At 50.3% G+C, this 17,645-nt stretch overlaps 2 protein-coding genes across 5 annotated transcripts in view; both read right to left on the bottom strand.

Annotated features, from left to right (window-relative positions):
* TBC1D10A (TBC1 domain family member 10A) overlaps positions 1-4,686 on the bottom strand; it is a 29,867-nt gene extending 25,181 nt beyond the window's left edge. For 3 of the 4 annotated variants that reach the window (XM_077160580.1, XM_077160582.1, XM_077160584.1), the window contains exon 1: positions 4,417-4,686. In XM_077160580.1, coding sequence (XP_077016695.1) covers positions 4,417-4,625 — 209 coding nt within the window. In that variant the 5' untranslated portion in view covers positions 4,626-4,686. Of the gene's footprint in view, positions 1-3,548; positions 4,176-4,416 lie in introns of those variants that run through there. The other variant, XM_077160581.1, reaches the window with a different exon arrangement.
* Positions 4,687-10,608: 5,922 nt separating this feature from the next.
* Positions 10,609-17,645, bottom strand: part of SF3A1 (splicing factor 3a subunit 1) — a 19,918-nt gene continuing 12,881 nt past the window's right edge. The window contains exons 7-16 of the mRNA XM_077160572.1: positions 17,105-17,298; positions 16,128-16,245; positions 15,674-15,859; positions 14,858-14,979; positions 14,509-14,754; positions 13,749-13,956; positions 13,102-13,256; positions 11,995-12,096; positions 11,806-11,877; positions 10,609-11,083 (exon numbers count right to left, since the gene is read on the bottom strand). Of these exons, the coding sequence (XP_077016687.1) occupies positions 10,982-11,083; positions 11,806-11,877; positions 11,995-12,096; positions 13,102-13,256; positions 13,749-13,956; positions 14,509-14,754; positions 14,858-14,979; positions 15,674-15,859; positions 16,128-16,245; positions 17,105-17,298 (1,505 nt within the window). The 3' untranslated portion in view covers positions 10,609-10,981. The remainder of the gene's footprint in view (positions 11,084-11,805; positions 11,878-11,994; positions 12,097-13,101; positions 13,257-13,748; positions 13,957-14,508; positions 14,755-14,857; positions 14,980-15,673; positions 15,860-16,127; positions 16,246-17,104; positions 17,299-17,645) is intronic.

Raw genomic sequence — 17,645 nt, 5'->3', positions numbered from 1 at the left:
CCCACAGATTAGGGTTTCTTAGCAGGAGGACACACAGGCACCTTCCCAGGGCAGCAGCTGGTACACTAGTCCCCTCCCTTACCAAGTCAGGTCTTGTTTGAGGCCCTAGAACACCCACATGGCCACCAAACAGGATTTTCCTTAGAGGCTGGGGGAAGGGAAGGAGAAGAGAGAATGGGATGATCTGCGTTCTAGAGGCCTCACATGTGCAGCAGCCTCCTTCCAGATGGGCCACCCAGGGACCACTACTTTGCCAGTGCCATGCTCTTCTGGGACCTGTACTACCTCAAGGAAAGAGGATGTTAAGTAGTGGGAAAGCAAGGAGGGCTCTGGCCCCACCCCAATAAAAACTGACACAGACCAAACTATAGGGATACCAATTAAGGCAGTTTTATGGTTTCCAAAGTATAAGGCCAGCATAGTTGGTGAGAAGCAGTGGAGGGCCCAGGGAACGCAGACACAATACTGCTGCTCCAGATGTTTCTCCCTGCACCCAGCTCAGATCCCTCACTCCCCTAACAGGAACCTGAGAGCACAGCTCCTCACCTCATCTGGCTTGTGGCACTGAGCAGACTGAAGCTGGGTAGAAAATAGGTGGCAATTACCTGGTAAAAGAAGAGGTGAGGGACCCACCTCTCTCTCAGGCCATCTCTGGACAGGAGGCTCCTCTGATATTCAAATGTTATCAGGTAAAACCCCTTCTTTTCCTTTCTAACCACCCGCTTCTCTGCTGCAGAAGGGACCCTAAACAAGTCTGCTCTTCCTATCCCAAAGTATTAGGAACAGTAACATCACTCCATCACTGTTTCCACCCTTCCCTGCTGAGAACATTCATTCTCATCCTGGTCCATCCTGCACTTCAACACCCAGTTCAGTCCCCAGACAAGTCAAAAGAACGAATGCTGCCAGTATCCCTATTCATGCCGTCACCACTCACAGGGCCCTGAGCTGATTGGCTATTTTCTTGCCTCTCCCCACTCACTGGCTACTAGTTCAAGAGCAGGAAGGGCCCATCTCAGACCCACCTAAGGTTCCCTGCAGGGAAGACTAAGAAGACAGACCAAGTGAAGAAGGGGAAAGTGCTTAGGGCTGGGAATCAGGAGTTCTGGGTTCAATTCCTGGCTTTGTTCCTAACTGACTAAAGAGTTAAGCTAATCATTTCTCTCAGGTTTCACTTTAGCTATCAGCATGTTGATGGCAAACCTAGGGTCATTTCTAGCTTTCTGACTTGAATGTTTCACAGTAAATAAATATTAATTGAGCATTTATTCCACTTCAGGCCTTACATTAGACAGATGCTCAAGAGAAAAAAGTGAATAAGCTTGGTTCCAGCCCTGAAGTTCATCAGTCTAATGCATCTGATAACGATGACACACTCTTACTGGGCAGCCCTGTTAGCCTCCTAAACTCCCGAGGGGGCCAAAGGTGCTGAGCTAAGCCAGGGAAGGTGAGGGTAGGCAGGTCCCTGCTAGGAACTTTCTGTTCTACCTTACCAGCACCTTTCCCAAAAACCATATCAATGGATGCTGAAGACAGTGGGACCTGACCTGACTTAGGAGTCAGAAACTCTGAGCTCAGGTCTTGGTTGTGTCATTAATAAACTGCATGATATTACATCATTCTCGTCTCTGGGCCTCAGTTTCCTCATCTGTATAAATAAGGCCTAAACTGGCCACTCTTCAGATTTCTTCCAACTCAAACAATCTATGATTTTATGATCAACTCTCAGCAGGTATCTGACAGCTACCTGAATAAGGGTAACCTCTAACCTGCTTTCTTTCCCACCCCCAAACTCCAGCAACTGCCAAAACTGGCCATCTTGAGACAACCTTTGGTCCAGGCTGGCTCAAATGGACCTTTAATCTGGAGTCAGAGTCCCCACCAACTCTACTGCAGCCATCAGTGCTAATGTTTCACTTCTCTGGGATAGCACATGGACTCCTAACCCTCAACCATGAGACAGGGTTCAGGGAGGTCACCCTGAAACTTCCCATAACTTCCCCTCTGTAGCCTTGGGCAGGGACTTACTCTTAGTTTTTTTTTGAACCACAATATTTACTAAGCAAGGAACATTCATGCTTTCAGACACCAGAGATTTTAGGTTGACCAACAAGGTCAAGAAAGTGAGGCAGGGAGGGAAGAGTGGACCTGGGACTCCACCTCAGCCCCAGCTCTATAGACACTGGTGATACAGAGGGAGCCTGCAGAGCCACATCCTGGGTGTGGTTGGGGGGGTGGGGAAGAAAGATGTCTGCCTGGTTGGGGACTACAGCCAAAGGAAGGCACTTCCACTGGGACCACTTGCTGTCCACAAATACCTAGGTGCTCCCTCATTTTTCTCGTCAATTCTCAGACACTTAGAAGGAAAAAGAAAAGAAATTAATACTTTCTGGGCCACTAGTACTTGTGCCAGGCACTGTGCTAGGCACCTCCACACACCTGATCTCCTTTGATTCCCACAATCGACTCCCACCAGCGTGTAGGTGTTATTGTTGCCCTTTATGGTAGGTAAACAGGCTCAGAAATTCAGGATCTTGCTGAAGGTCACACAGCCAGCAAGTGTGATTCCTGTCTGGCCTTTTCCCACTGTATCACACTGCATCGTGAGAGCTGGTTAACTACTCTAAGGAGCACATACTAGGAATTGTCACATCCTAGAATTCACTGACAAATCTGAACTCTTCCTTCCAAGATCCCACAAATGCAACTGAGAATTCCTTCCCCAGTTCTCAAGACCCCTCCCCTCTACCTCCCAGAGTTCTGATCCCTGGTACCCCAATTCAGAAACACATTCTAAATTTGCTTTGGGGTCTTACAAGCTAATCCCTGGGGAACTGTAACAAAGAATCTAGTCAGAGTGAGGGATCAATCAGAATGAGGTGTGCTCTCAGAGCCCTGGCCTAGACTAGGCTTAGCCTGCTGAAAGTGGTGAGAGGCTAGAGGAGACAGAACAAGTGGGTGTGTAGGAGGGATTTAGAGGAGGAGCCTAGATTTCTTCAAGGGAGAGGAGGCCTGATGAATGAGAAGCTTTAGGACTGGGAATATCCAGGAAGTGACCTTTATGGGGCTGCTTGTGGGGGGCAGGGTTCTAACAGATAGTCAAGACACTGCCACAAGTCATGAGAGAGGCTGGGGGAGCCCTGGGCAGCCACAACTGGTCAGAGAAGGGGAGGAAGGCCAGTCTCTGGAGTAAGGTCATGGCTGGGCCCAACAGGCTGCCACAGGTGACTGATCATATGAGACTACGTTGAAGGGAAGGCAGATCACCAGGGAGATTTGGCAGTTCTGTGCAAACCGCTGGTCTCATGTGACAGGCCAGCTGGGGTGGGAATGGGGTCTGCAGTCCATCTTTCCTAGGGAGACTGCAAGCCAGTGCAAGAGTATGGCTGCCCATTTTAGGGCCTCACATTTCCCCACCTGCCAGCTGGGTGCCTCTGGACTCTGAGGGTGGGAGGAGGATCTAGGTATGCTAAATAAGCAGGGACCCTGGTGTCTCTGCACAGTACACACAGAATCTATCTGCTGGCTCCTGTGGCTGCTGGAGTTACCCTCTGTCTTGGAGGTGAGGCTCTGTCAGCCTGTAGGGACTAGGAAGGTGAAGTGCCTGACCACTGCAAGTGACAGAGGAGAAATCTTCCTCCAGTCCTGGAGTGGGGACATTGTCTTGCTCTTCCATGTGGGGAAGGGACAGACTGTCCCAGACTGAGACTGTCTGAAAGGATTCCCTCCAGAGATCTGTGTGTCTCAAGGTAAGGGGCAGTCTGTTCTTGGGTGGGGTGGGATGGGGCCGTTTGACCTGAAGTCTGCCTAAGGTCTTCTGGTGCAGGGGTAGCGGGGCAGTAGGGCCTCTGTGTGTCTGTGTCAGAGAAGGGGGAAGTGGAGAGTCTCTGTTGGCTACTGGGGAGCAGGGGTGGGGGGATGCCAGCCCTCTCTGAGTCTGTCAGGGGACGGCAAAGGCAATTAGCCCTAAGGCCCGGTGGCCGTGGTGGGATGGGGCACGTGTCTGTCGGGCTGTCCCCAGATTGGGAAGAGGGCACTGGTGACCCTCCCGTGGGGGCCCAGTCAGTTGGTCTGGGTCGGGGAATAAGGGGCACAGGGGAGAGGAGCGGTGGGTGGGTCCCTACGTCGGAAATGGGCTTGGCGGTGAGGAGCGGGTCAGTCTATCGTAGGATGGGGGGCGAACGGGGAGGGGGTCGGTCTGTCTGTCCCTAGGTCGGAAGTAGGCCGGCAGCTGAGGGGCGGGTCAATTTGTCTGGGGTGGAGGTGGGGGTGGGGCCCGGGAGAGACGGGGGCGACGGTCCCCAGTTGGGGGGGCGGCCTGTCGGCCGGTCCCGACCGCAGCTCGGTCTGCGTCGAGCCGCCCCGCCTCGCCCCGCCGCGGGTCCCGCGCCCCGCCCGGGCCGCCGCGCTACTCACGCGCCCTCCGCGCCCTGCGCGCCCACGATGAAGCCGAACTTGTCGATGCGGCGCTCGGCGAAGCCGTTGGCCTCCGAGTCGGAGCCGAGAGAGCTGAGCTCGTCGGCCGTGGCGGAGTCGGCGCCGGGCGTCAGGCTCTCCCGGGTCCCCGACAAGCTCCCGCCGGCCGCGGGCGCGCGCGGCCCGTTCTCTCCGCGGCTCTTCGCCATCCCGGCCGCGCCCGCCACCTCAGCCTCCGCGGCCGCCTCAGCCACCTCAGCCGCCTCAGCCGCCTCGGCCTCCGGGCCGCCGCCGCCACCCCGCCCATTGGCCACCGCGCTGCCGGGGGCGGGGCTCCAGGCCCACCCAGGCGTTCCTTCCCCACGCCCAATGGTCACCGCGAACCCCTAGCCCCGCCCACCTCCCCAGGCTGGCGCCAAAGGGCCCGACGTGAGGAGGCGGGGCAGTCGTCCCCGAGCCAGTGCCCCAGGCTGCCAATCACTACAACTCACCTGGACTAACTCCTCTCCGGCCTTTCCGGGTTGCTCTGGGCCTGGCCTGGGCTTGGCCTGCCATCTGCAGCTACGCGCAGGAAGGTGGCGGAGGGCGTCCGTCGCGGATTCCGCATCAGCCTCTGGCGCCCCGACCCCTCGTGAGATCCCAGGGACGCGGGTGGTGATTGTTCCACCCACTCATTTTTTGAGGCACTCTGAGGAGACCCAAATAGGTTCAGGGACTTGCCTGGGGACACACAGCGGCCGAAAGGCCCAGCCAGAAATAGGGGTTTGGCCACCCTGTCCCCCTGCCCTCTGCATCTAGGATTTTAAGTTAGCTCTTGGGAGAATTAATTAAGAATAATGACCGACATTTATTGAGCCATGCATGGTCCCAAGCTCTACCTACTTTATCTGGTAATCTTTTTTTTTGTCCCCAACAGCTTTATTGAGACATAATTCACACGACTTAAAATTCACCCGTTATATTCAATGATATAATTCACATACCATAAAATTCACCCGTTTAAAGTGTACAATTCAATGAATTTTAGTATATTTAAAGAGTTGTGTAATTACTACTGTAGTTTAAATTTTGGACATTTTCATCACCCAAAACAGAAACTGGGTATCCATTAGTAATCACTCCCTAGCCCCCCCACTCCCCGCTAGCCCCTGACAACCACTAATGAAATTTGATTCTATGGAATTGCCTTTCCCTGACATTACATGTGAATGAAATCACCCATTTGTCCTTTTCTTTTTGGCTCATTTCACTCAACCTGAAGTCTTCAAGTTTCATCCATATTGGAACATGTATCAGAACTTCATTTCTTTTCATGATATTCCATTTTTGGATATACTACATTTTATTTACCCATTCATCAGATGATGGACATTTGGGTTGTTTCCACATTTTAGCTATCGTGAATGCTGCTGCTATGAAAATTCATGTAGAAGTTTTTGTGTAGTCATATGTTTTCATTTCTCTTAAGTAGAATTTGGGGGTCACATGGTAACTGATTGTTTGAAGATCTGTCAGACTGTTTTCCAAAAGTTACATCATCTCATAACTTTTAGCAATGAGATAGATACTTATTGGTCCCATTTCACAGTTAAGGAAACTGAGGTGCTGTGAAGTGGAGTCGTTGCCTAAGTGGCACAGTCAGGATTTGAAACTAGCTCTTACTAATAGCTCATCCTGAGAAGGATGGGCCAACTGTATCTTGGCCCCCAACAGCAGACTTCACTTCATAATGATAATCCCTCATTTTAAATCCAGTAATTTATGGTTTACAAGTCACAAGCCATATTGCCATCTGAAGCTCCCCTACAGACTGGTGGAGACAGGCCCAGAGAGAGGAAGTTACCGGAAGAGACAGGCCTGAGCTTCAGGGCTTGGAACATGCTGCTAAGGGGCTCATGGCAAGCCCCAGGCAGGGGTCTTAAGCTTTGGCTGATTTCACCAGCTTTTCTTTGATGCCATGTGGCCCAGACATTCTTGAAGACTTCACTATGCACTCTTCACATCCCACAGGGTTCTGGGTTCCTAACATCAAGCACCAGCAAACATGGGAATGGGGTGGTGGCTCTGGAACCCAGCAAGGGGAAGTGAGTAAGGATATTTTGGTCTTAAATCTTCTGGGAGGATATTCTTCCTGTCCAGTGGCTCCAGATGCAGTGGTAGGCTCTTACGGCCCCATTGGGGCAGAGTGGGCCTCTCAGGAATGTGGGGCCTACCCCAGGGAAGGGAGAGAGAAAAGCCAGATAGATCTGGAACAGATGGGAAGTCCCAAGGATGCTGGGCAAATCAAAGTATCCATTATCCTATATACTTATACTTTTTAAGTCTGGTCCTTGGGTCATATTCATACATTCTTACTCAGGTCTGTAATGGCACATGTACAGGGATTTTTATCCCCACGGTATTTGGGGTGGTGGTGGGAGGGCAGGTTGGGGCACTCAGATGTCCATCACTGGTAGACTGTCTCTCAAGTTAAGGACATGATGCCTCCGCTTCTAATTTTCTTACATCAGACCACCCAGGATTCCAAATCTCCACTCTGGCCACCCAGTCATATGACCTTGAGCAAAAATCACTTCTCTCTGAGCCTGTTTCCTCATCTATAAAATGGAAATACTGAAGTGGGGCTGGAAAACCTCCTTGGGGGAATTGTTCTGTGCCAGTAATGTGATAATATGTGCAAATATCTGGCACCTGGAGATGCCCAGTAAATGGTAGCCACAAGTGGTTGCATTTGTAGTTTGCACAGCACTTTCAAAGACATTGCTCTCGTTTCCCAACCACAGCCTGTGGCTACAGCTGCAGTTTACCTAATTTAACCATTGGCACATGGCTTGGAAGACTTGACTTCATGTCTGTGGCCTGACCCTCAATAACTGGGGATTCTTGTGCAAAATTCCTTCATTTCTCAGAACCTGAGTTCTGGAAGAAGAGAATGTGGGGAAGAAGAGCTGCAAATGCAGCCTCAGAGGACAAGGTGGGTAGAGCAAGAAAGGGTAGGAGGAAGTGAATGAATGAGAAATAAATGATCAAAACAAATGCTCTGCAGAATTATGTGATCCATGACCTTTTGGTAATGTTGTGAAGTAATTGTAGTGGACTGGCTGTCCATTGTAGTGGACTGGCTGTTGTGGATGTTTTTCTGAAGATGAGAGATGCTTAACCAGGGCTACAGGATTTGTTGATATCCTGAAGTCTCATTCTGCTGGGGTCCTTCCCAAAAGCTTCACCTGAAATACTCATATAGGCCCCTGTACGACCCTCTTTCCTGTCTCCTAGAATGTGCAGCTTGTGTGTCCAGGGGAAACCTGTCAAGTGTTGGCTGTGAGCAGATGCTCAGATGCTGTCGCCTTAACTCACAATGAGAGCAGAGCTGAGGCTCAGAAGGTAGACAGCTGGTATCTACCAGCCTCTGAAGAACGGCTTCTTATCCCAACACTGAGGGTATCAGTCAACATTCTTTGGGTTCAAGTGGCAGAAAACACAACTCAAATTGGCTTAAACCAAAACTCTTAATTAGCAGTTTCCATCGTTTAAAAAACCCACAGGTGGGTAAGCTTCAGGAGCCGTTTGATCCAGAGGTTGTCACCAGAGATAGGGCCTCATTTTTTTTTTGCCTCCTTTTCTAGTTGTCCTCCTTTCTATACTGCTCCACCCTAAAGCTGGAGCCCCTCATGATTCTTCTCGTAGCTTTTGCTCAATGGTGCAGAGGCTGCATTCTCTCTGGTGTCATCGGTGTAAATGCGACACGTGCATCTCTAATCTAATGAGGGGTAGGAACACTGAATATCTTAACTGAACTCAGCTTAAGTCAACAGCAATTGCCTTAACAATATAATAAGAAATGTATCTTGTCCTGCTTCATAGATTTTAGGGCTCAAGTGTACCTAGAATTGTTTATGTAAGTGCTCTTTTTAAAATATAACAATGCAAAATAGTTAAGCAAATCCCAAAGTCAATCAGGTAGAATTAATAATCATTATTCTGACCTTATATATTATTTTAAAAATATAAACTAAAAATCTTTTATATTAGTATATGTAGCCATATTATTTTAAGTATGAGCTACAATTTTTTTTTCCTTTTAGGTTTTTGAATTATAGGAATGAACTATTTAATGTAAGGATTGCTGTAATTTCAGTATAACGCATATTTCCATTCAAATATATAGCCTAACATAAACAAACAAACAAAAACTAGTGCATATATTTCCTAATGATACATTAGGGTCATTGAAAAGTGAAATGGGTCTGGTCATTTGTGGCCTTCTGTGGTCCACATTACAAGAAACTGGTGAAGTTGAAAGTGAAATTCCTTAATGTCAAGGACTCCTGGAGCTTTCTTCATGCAAGTTTTTAAAATTATAGTAATTCTAAAGGCATCAAGTCCAGCCTGGCTTTCCCAGAGGTCCCACAACAGGCGTACTTTCCCCCATTTCATTTGGGCTGATGGAACAGTGAGACTGTTGAGGTCACCAGGCACAGGGATGCTGCTTCAGTCTTCGAAGAGTCCCTCACTGGCTTCTCAACAGCGCATATTCCACCTCGACTAAAGAATGAGGCAGATGATACTCAGGCGATTGCAGCAAAAATAAGAAAAGCTGTGCGAGTGGCTTTGTGAATGGTAAGGCGCTGCCCACATGCTGCAGACCCTTAGCAGAAAGCAGTGCTGGGCTGCACGCTGGGCTTACAGCCACCGATGGTCACAAGGCCTGCCTCATCAATGGGCCTTTTGCAACCAAGCAAGCTAGGACAGATGTTCATTCAGGAGCTCTGGGAAACTGGGTATGCTCCTCAGAGGGTGGCTCAAAGGACCTATTCACTCACACTCCACCCAGCATTCCTGGTCTCCAGTCAGAGGCCATGCCTGGGATCTGCCAGTCTGTGGCAGCAAATGCTGACTCTGCCCTGACCCCCGACCCTCCCAGAGAAGCCAATCCCAGGAATTAGAGCTTGGAGTGTGGGATCCACCCAGGTCTCCTGCCCCGTCCCTTAATGGGCCCCAGTTGGTCATGTCTAGAGGGTTTTCTCGGTTGGCCATTGAGAAGCAACCAGCATTGGGCTCACTTTAGGCACTCAACCATGAAGCCCGGTTCCAGAAGCCAAACTTGGTGCCTAGCCCCGGGGGTAAACTTAAAGCAATCAAATGGGAGCCAAATGACAGGGTGAGGAATGACATCCCATCAACCAAGTGAAAATATAAGGATTCAGCAATTTGCAACCAAGCCCTATGATACCTGGAGGAGGGGTCTGAGCTCTACGCTTGGAATTGGAGGGAGTTGGGTGGTGACTCAATTACCAGTTCCGTGACCTTGGGGGTGAATGGCCTAATGCTCTGAGGCCTGGGGATGAGCTCATGGGGAAGTCAGGAGGATCAATGGAAGGACTGCAAATAAAGGAAGAGGAACACTCAGGAATGAAACACTTCAGATCTTCAAGATGTGCTGTAAGTTTCAAACTAGAAAATGGTTATCAACTGGCTCTCACCTTCCTCCCTATGACAGCACACTCCCAAAAACAACAGGCAGGGAACGTGGTAGGTGCTTTGTACATTCTCTTCATCTTCTGTGTGACTATGAACACGCAACGTACCCTCTCTGTGCCTCAGTTACTCAAGTGTAAAACAAGCTCCCCTGAGGATTTCAGGAATTAAAATTGATCAAGTGCTTATAACAGTGAGGATTAAAGGAATTAAATTTTATAAAGTCCTCCAAACAGTGGATGGTCTTATATCTATTTAATTAATGCACATTTATTAAATATACTTTACAGAAATCTCATTAAGCCACATGCCTGAGGTCACAGAGCTGATCAGGTGATTCTGCGTCTGAAGGAAATCACTCCACCTGAGCCCCATCTGCATTGGCTTCTTGCTGCCCACTGACCCAGAAACTGCATCTCATCCATCCTTGTTCTTCAGTGGTGTCTGGCATGTTGCTAAATTATTTAGTTAAATACCTGTGGGTATGCCTCTGGAGGGTCAGAGTATTTTCACCAAGAAAAAAAAATGTAACGCTCTTTAAAAAATGTACTAGAATATTTCTTTAAAAAAAAAAAGATCTATATGGCACCAATAATTTAGTGACAAGCCCCAGCATTCCTCAGAGTGGAAGACCACTTGCACGCTGTACAAGTAGTTGTACACTGCTGCCACTGCCTTGGGCAAGTGGCCAAGGGACAAGTCTCATTACGGTGATTTCACAAGAAAGGTCCAAGAGGTTTATTAGACAGCCAGCTGGTGGCAAGATACAAAATGATTAATGACAATAACAATCACATTCCATTAGCCATGTGCCACCACTATGAAACTGCCCTTGGGACATCTCTGGGCTCTCATTTTCTAATGGGCAGTCCAAAGAAACAAAGTCTCTTAAATCAAGACCCTAATACAGAGATTCCAGAAATCACTAGGAAGAAGAGGGGCTGAGAAAGCCCTGCTACATTTAGCAATGTGGGGAAGGAGTTGGGAGATGAGATTCTGCGGGATAGTACTGCATTTCTAAACACAGAAAGAGGAAGGCAGGGGTGGCAAAGTGGCAGTGGCTGGGACCTAACAGTGGGTCTCTCTTCTACTTCTTCCTGCCGCCTCTCTCCTTGAGGGCCAGGTGGATCACGGCGCCACTGGCCATGTTGTAATAAGCCAGCGAGTTGGAATCCTTGATGAAAATGCCCTGGAAGAGAGATGGCAGCCCGTAAGTGCTGGGCAACCTAGCCTGAACACAGCATGGCAGCCTCAGAACTCAGAGGGGAGTGTGACCTGAAGGGTCCCTGGTTCTTCCCATAATGCTTTTTCCTTCCTCATCCACGCCTTTCACCTTTGTCAATATTTGTCTCAAAGCTCAAATCCCCAAGATCACCCTAACCCCGTGGAGTTTTGACTCTAAAATCATAAGACCTTTAGGACTCAACTAATCTAATGTCCTCATTTTATAAAGGGGGAAACTGAGGCCCAGGGTGGGGATTTTTCAGTCTGAAGAGGGAGCACCTAGCACCCTCATGTGACCTGGTGGGCAGAAGGCTAAGCTGGATTGTCAACTCCATGTCCGCTCACAAAGCCAGGCTACCTGAGGTCACACTGGCTGGGATGGCTCTTAATACTGGGCTCAAACCTTGCAGAGGTCACTCAAGTCTTGTCCCAAATCTTCACTCTAGTAACTAAGGCAGGGGGTTGGCGGGACTCCCTGAAAGACTTTACTGCGATCCTGCTAAGGCCTCACCCTTTCAGGCTAACGCGCCCAAGCACTCCCAGGCAGCAGCATCACTTCTAGGATGGAATTAGGTGGCCAAACCCAAATGCTGCCTCACTCCTTTGTGTTTCCAGAGGGGGTTTAGGTTTTGGGGCTCCAGAGATGTTGAGGACCGGAGAAGGAGGGCCACGGACACCACGACTCACCTCATACTGCAGTTTCTGTTTCCCTGCGGGCATGCCTGTGGCTTCGTGAATCTTCACCTTGATGACAGAGACCTGTGGGAATGAGGAGAGGAACTTTACCCCTTGCTAAGGCCAGCTGGATGGAGGAAGCTGTCCCCTGCCCCCCTGGTTCTCATGCACCTGATGCCAGCTGGTAGCAGCAATCCATACCTGGTCTGTGAGTGGGAGGGTGAAGACCAGCACCTGTCCGTTCAGTTTCCATTCCGTCTTATCCTGCATGTTGGGCACCTGGACTTTGATGGACACTGGACCCTACAACACAGGAGGTAGCTATTATGCAGGAGCCCTGGGCGAGTTGATAATGTCACCTGTTCCTGGATTTTGGCCCAATTCACTACTGATGCCACTTACGACACTGAACAAATACCCTCCCTTGTCAAGATCTAGGCTTCTCTTTTTTAAAATGATTCCTCTCAAACTCCAGTAGCACCAAGTAGAGAAAGGGTAAGAACTGTTACACTGGAAGATCTGAGTTCCAAACGGCTTCCCTGTGAACTTAGTCCCTCTGGGCCTCAATGTCATGATCTGGGTGGATCCTACTCTTGCACTGCACTGCTAGGAGCATGAAGTAGAAAAGTCTACGTAAAACGCTTAGCTTTATCCTGGCACTTAAGTAAGCACTGAAGAAATGGGAACTGTTATTATAAGGAAAAGAAAAGATAATTTGGTCAAATCTTGTGTCTGTCTCTTCACTGGAGCTTAAAAGCTTCCCTAAGAACCAACAGAGCCAAGGTTTCCCAACAGCATCCCCCCCATAAAGACAGACCTCCCAAGGGCTGGAGCTGAGAGGAAGGTCACAGAAGGTCACATGGTTTAACTCCAGGCCTTGCAGAATTAATCCTATGAGTGGAATTTGTGTTTAACTCCTCAGCTATGCAGACATTTAAAACTGCACTTGGAATTTCCTGCAGGTTTCCAGAACCCCGTTTGCACTGGAGTCCTGCTGCCTATGCATCTGGGTTTCTGCTGGTCCCTACAACAGTGGTTCACGCCAGAGATCACCTCCTCTGACTTTTTTTCTTTTTCTTTTTGGTGCATGGTCCGGGAATTGAACCCGGGTCTCTTGCATGGAAGGTGCGCATTTTACCACTGACTTTTAACTACACATTTAGTGTTTGCTCAGAACCCTCAGAGGGCTCCAATGGCAGACTCAGGCCCCAGAAGAATAGGGGTATGTGAATTGAGTGGGACTGGAACCCCCTCTCCCCACCAAGTCAGACATTCCAGGCTCACAGATAGCACTCTAGGATCACAGACCTTGTTTCTACGCAGGAATTCCTCCTCGGGCATGAGGCTGTCTTCTGTCTTCAGTTTCTTGGAGGTGGGCTCATCTTCCATGGGAGGCGGAGGGTGGACAGGAGGCATTGGGGCAGGAGCTGGGACGGGTGCCACAGGTGGAGCAGGAACAAAGGCTACAGGACAAATAAAGTGACCCGTGAGGCGAGGGAACCGGTTCAGGCCTCAGGGCTGGTGAGAAAAGAGAGGAAAATGTAAAGGTTTCCTGCCAGCCCCAGTCTGAGGTGTGAATGGCCACTCCTTGCTAAGTCTGGAAGCCAGCAAGTTCCCTGGCAGGGGTACCTGGGAATCTACCCAAATTGGGCAGCAAGGGATTGGAGAAGGGGCAGGGCTAATGGATAGAGCAGGTGCCAGCTGACAATAAGCATCTGTCAAGGCCTCTGAGCCTGTCCAGGGCCTGACACCTCCAGCCCACATCCCAGCCTCTCTAGGTACACAGACACCAGCTATGCCAGCTCAGAGATATTTCAGGTGGTGAAGTCCAGGCTTCCACCGGGCCAAGCCTCAGCTGCCAACAACTGATACTAACACTGATCACTGCTCTGTGGCCAGTCCTTGCCTGAAATTCCTGACCTAATGGCCTGGAAAGCAATGTAAGAGACACTGACCTGTTGGTACAATCATAGGCGGTGGGCGGGGTGCCATGATAGGAGGGGCCGAAGGAGGCATGGGCACCACATTGATCCTGGGCGCGTGGATGATGGGTGGCATGGGGGCGATCACTGAGCCTGGGGGCAGGCGGACCACAGATGCCATTGGGGGCCGGGGCATGACAGGCACTGCTGACACAACGGTGGTGCGGACAGGAGGCGGCATCTGTGGAAGGGTAGGGGTGGGGATGGGAACCACAGGTCACAGGAAGCCAAGGATGGCCTCCAAGGCAAACACAGCAGGCAATTGGCCATCAGCAGCCTCTGAGGGTGGGAGCTGGATGGCTCCATACAGACCTCATGGGGCTAAGAGGTTGCAGCTTCACACTTGGTGTGTCTGAGACTGCAGGGTGACACTATCCCACTTGGGACTCTGCGGGTCATGCTCAACCAGCTGCTTATGGCAGACACTCAAACAGCCACTACAGAGGCTGACCTCGGCTCAGGCTCTTGGAGTGAGGCCAACTACGCTCAAAGATGAGTTAAGCCCTGAAGCCCTTTCAGCCTCAGACATGCTTCTCACACTTGTCACTTGCCTCCCTCCCTGCTTCAAGCTTCCTACACAGATCAGGCTAGAGGTTCCCACTTCATTTAAAGGGTTCCTTCTCTTTCAAGTGGATCCACTCAGCCCTCAAGCCCTACTGTCAGACAGTGCCCTTCTCAAGCCAACAGTCCCTATCCCCAAAAACTAATCTCTACAACTCAGTCACTGGCTTACCGCAGGTGGTCGGGGCACCGAGGTGATTGGGGGCGCTGAGCTGGGGATGTTGGTGGCTGAAGAAGGAGGCGGTGGCTGCTGGGGGATTTCGTTGGGCTTACTGGGGCCAATCTTCTCTTTGGTGTCATCTTCTGGCACCAGGCCCTTGGCTTTGTGGATGGCTTCGATCTGCTCCTGGAGGGTGATATTAGCCTGGGCAGCCTGCTGGGTCCGGGCCATGCTTCCTGAATGGCCATCCCAGGTCACCTGGAAGGAAAGCAAAATCACAGATTGTCAAGAGCTCCCAGAACAGGGTCTGAGCATGGGAGATTGAGGGCAGAGAAGGCACTATAATCCATTTTGGTTGCACCTTTTCCTCTGGCTTCTGGATCTCTTCCTCACCGATCTTCTTACCGATAGCAGTTTCCTCTACACCAAAGATGTCAGTACGCCTTTCAGCCAACTGTTTCAAACTGCTCTCGATATCCAGACCTGTGTAAAGCCACAGAACAGAGACAGGATATATAAAAGCAGACTAAACGAGGTGCCCTTCTGACAAGGCGGCAACTTTCCTAGAGTGTAAGGTAGAGGCTGGTTCCTTGTGACAAGGCCAACTCTGGGTCCAAACATAGTACTCATGTCCTCCGAGCCACCCAATAGGTACCACGCCTAAAAACCAGTGCATGTCCAACCTCTTTTGCTTACAAAACAATGATGGTGGGCTTGAAAAGGCAACTGAGAGGACAAGGCTACATGAGTGACAAGGAGCAGAAACAGGACTGAAACCTGCGGCTCTGGCCTTTTGGGAGTTCCCTCCCCGTTGAGCTTGTCTCTTACCCAGCAGGAGCAGTGCCATCATGTTATACTTCAGAAGAAGCTCATCCAAAGAGCTCAGCACACCCCAAGCTCAGCCTTCTCATTCTAACAGCCTCAGGATGAGTACCCCTCCTGGCTACAGGGATGTCAATGGGCAAGTCACCTACGTTGTCCCTGCCTAGAGGATTCCTATGGAGTTCTTTGGGGAAATGGAGAGTTCCTTTTTAACACCAAAGGTTGTGCCTTTCATTGAAAGCTTTTTATTGACCTTGATTGTTGCTTTCTATGTTTGCTTAAAGCAAGCTGACTGTGGTTTTGAGATTCCCAGAATCAGGGCTGAGTTAAAAAGGGGTGTAGATGGGAAGCCCACCTGGCGCGTACACCTCATCATCACTCTGCTTCTCACGGATGGAGCGATCCCGTTGCTCCAGCCAGCGGGGATCGAGAAGCCCAATACGCATGTGTTCCTGCATTTTGCTGGCAGGGATCTTCTCCCCCGTGATGGGGGACACAAGATATTCATCTGGAGCAGGTGCTGGAGGCAGTGGCTTGGAAGCTAAAAGGAAAAGGAGATGTCTGAAAGAGCACTAGATGGCAACCTGGGTTAAGAGGGTGGCGTTGCATTCATGCATCAGACACATCCATTCACTGTCATCCTTGTACTTGGCATTTACTGTGCAAGGCACCAGGGAACCAGACATGACTAGGCCCCGTCCTTGTTGACAGGCCCTCAGCAGAGACATCATCAATGCTTTTATAAGGTGCCTCAAGCCCTTCCTTGTCACACCGGTCTGAGGAGCACACTGCCTGGAAAGTAAACCTACCTTTCGGGTCATAGTCCTTGCGGACAATGACTTGGTCTGGAGTCGGGGGCAGAGGCGGAGGCATGGGTGTTTCTGGGGGTGGGGGCATTTTTTGCCCTTCTTCTTCATCATCTGAACCCTGAAAACCAAATCAGTGACAAGACTCAGAGAGAGGACAAGAGTTCACTTCTCTGCAGCTGAATCCTGGCAGCCCTTAGGATGGCGAGGAGCCTTGGTCCTTGTCAGTCAGCATCCAGTACTAAGCCTCCGAGAGCAGCGGAGGCCAGCCGGCAACAGGCCAAGCTGTTTCCTCACAGCATGAATGGGAATGCGGAGGCCATGGTGCTAACACTCCTCCCAGGCATTTCCAGCAGCTGGCACCAGGCAGTCCCAAGAGGCCAAGGTCACTTAGCATGCTGGGGAGGGGTGCGGGGGGAGAGTAGGCACTCAGTGGTAGCCGCACATAAAGAGCAATGCTGGGAGGGAGAGAAGCAGTCAATTCCCACAGACACAGGGGCCGTTTCTTCTCAGGCTGCACAAAAATTCTTTCTGAGGGGAAAAGAGCATCTTGGCTCTGCAAACTCTGCGCCAATGCCCATTTGGAGACCTGGCTTGAAGGGAACAGGAATGGCCAAAGGAAATGTAGACTACATTTAAAAGCTCTAGGAATTGCTGAGCCATTTAGGCCTAAGCTAAGAGCTCAAAATGCTGGGAAAGCATAGGGTGACATACAGACAGTTTCCTAAACGAGGCATGGAGCATGTGGGAGCAAGGCCTCTGGGCAAAAGGGGAAGGCCACAGAACAAGAAGGCTGGCAAAGCTTTTTGATCCTTGCCAGTCAATGAATCTTTGTTGCCTGAGCTGGAAAGAGGCTGTGTGCAGCCTCAGCCCAGCAGCATACAAGGCTCAGAGGGGAGCTGGATCTAACTCTGCTGGAAAGAACACATTCTTCTTAGGCTCCAGGGAAAAGGTCACCCGTGCACTCACCCAGACCCTACCTCATCCATGTCTTGCACTTGGGTGTCCTGATCCAGCTGGGAAGGAGGCTCCTCTGCCTTCTCCTGTTTCTCGTCCTCCTCATCAGACTCGACCTCCATCTCAACCTCCTCACTCTCCCCAAACTTCTCATAGCGCTCCTGAATGAGGATTCGGGCCCCCAGTTCCTCTGGGGTGGTGGGGGGAGGGAAGTTCCCTGGTGGAGAGTGAGTCAGAGTCAAAGGGATACCCCCACAGACACTCCTTATCAAAAGCCGATCAATTTGCCTGTCTTCCTTTTCTATTCTTTTTTTTTTTTTTTACATGGGCAGGCACCAGGAATCGAACCTGGGTCCTCGGGCATGGCAGGCATCTTCCTTTTCTAGACAGTGAATTCTCTGACTTGGGGTTGTGTATATCTCCATATCTCCAGAGGCCCACTCAGGGTCTGGCACAGTAAGTTTTCTTTGGAATTGGATTTAATTTCTGACAGTGGGAAGAAACAGTGCAGAGATGAAACAGACACTGATAAAGCCTTCTGAGAGAGTTTATTGCTCCTGGGGA

The sequence above is a fragment of the Tamandua tetradactyla genome, chromosome 5, assembly GCF_023851605.1.
Source record: "Tamandua tetradactyla isolate mTamTet1 chromosome 5, mTamTet1.pri, whole genome shotgun sequence".
Taxonomy (NCBI): Eukaryota; Metazoa; Chordata; class Mammalia; order Pilosa; family Myrmecophagidae; genus Tamandua; species Tamandua tetradactyla.
Note: the sequence above shows the minus strand (reverse complement) of the source record. Positions and strands in the feature narration are given on the sequence as shown.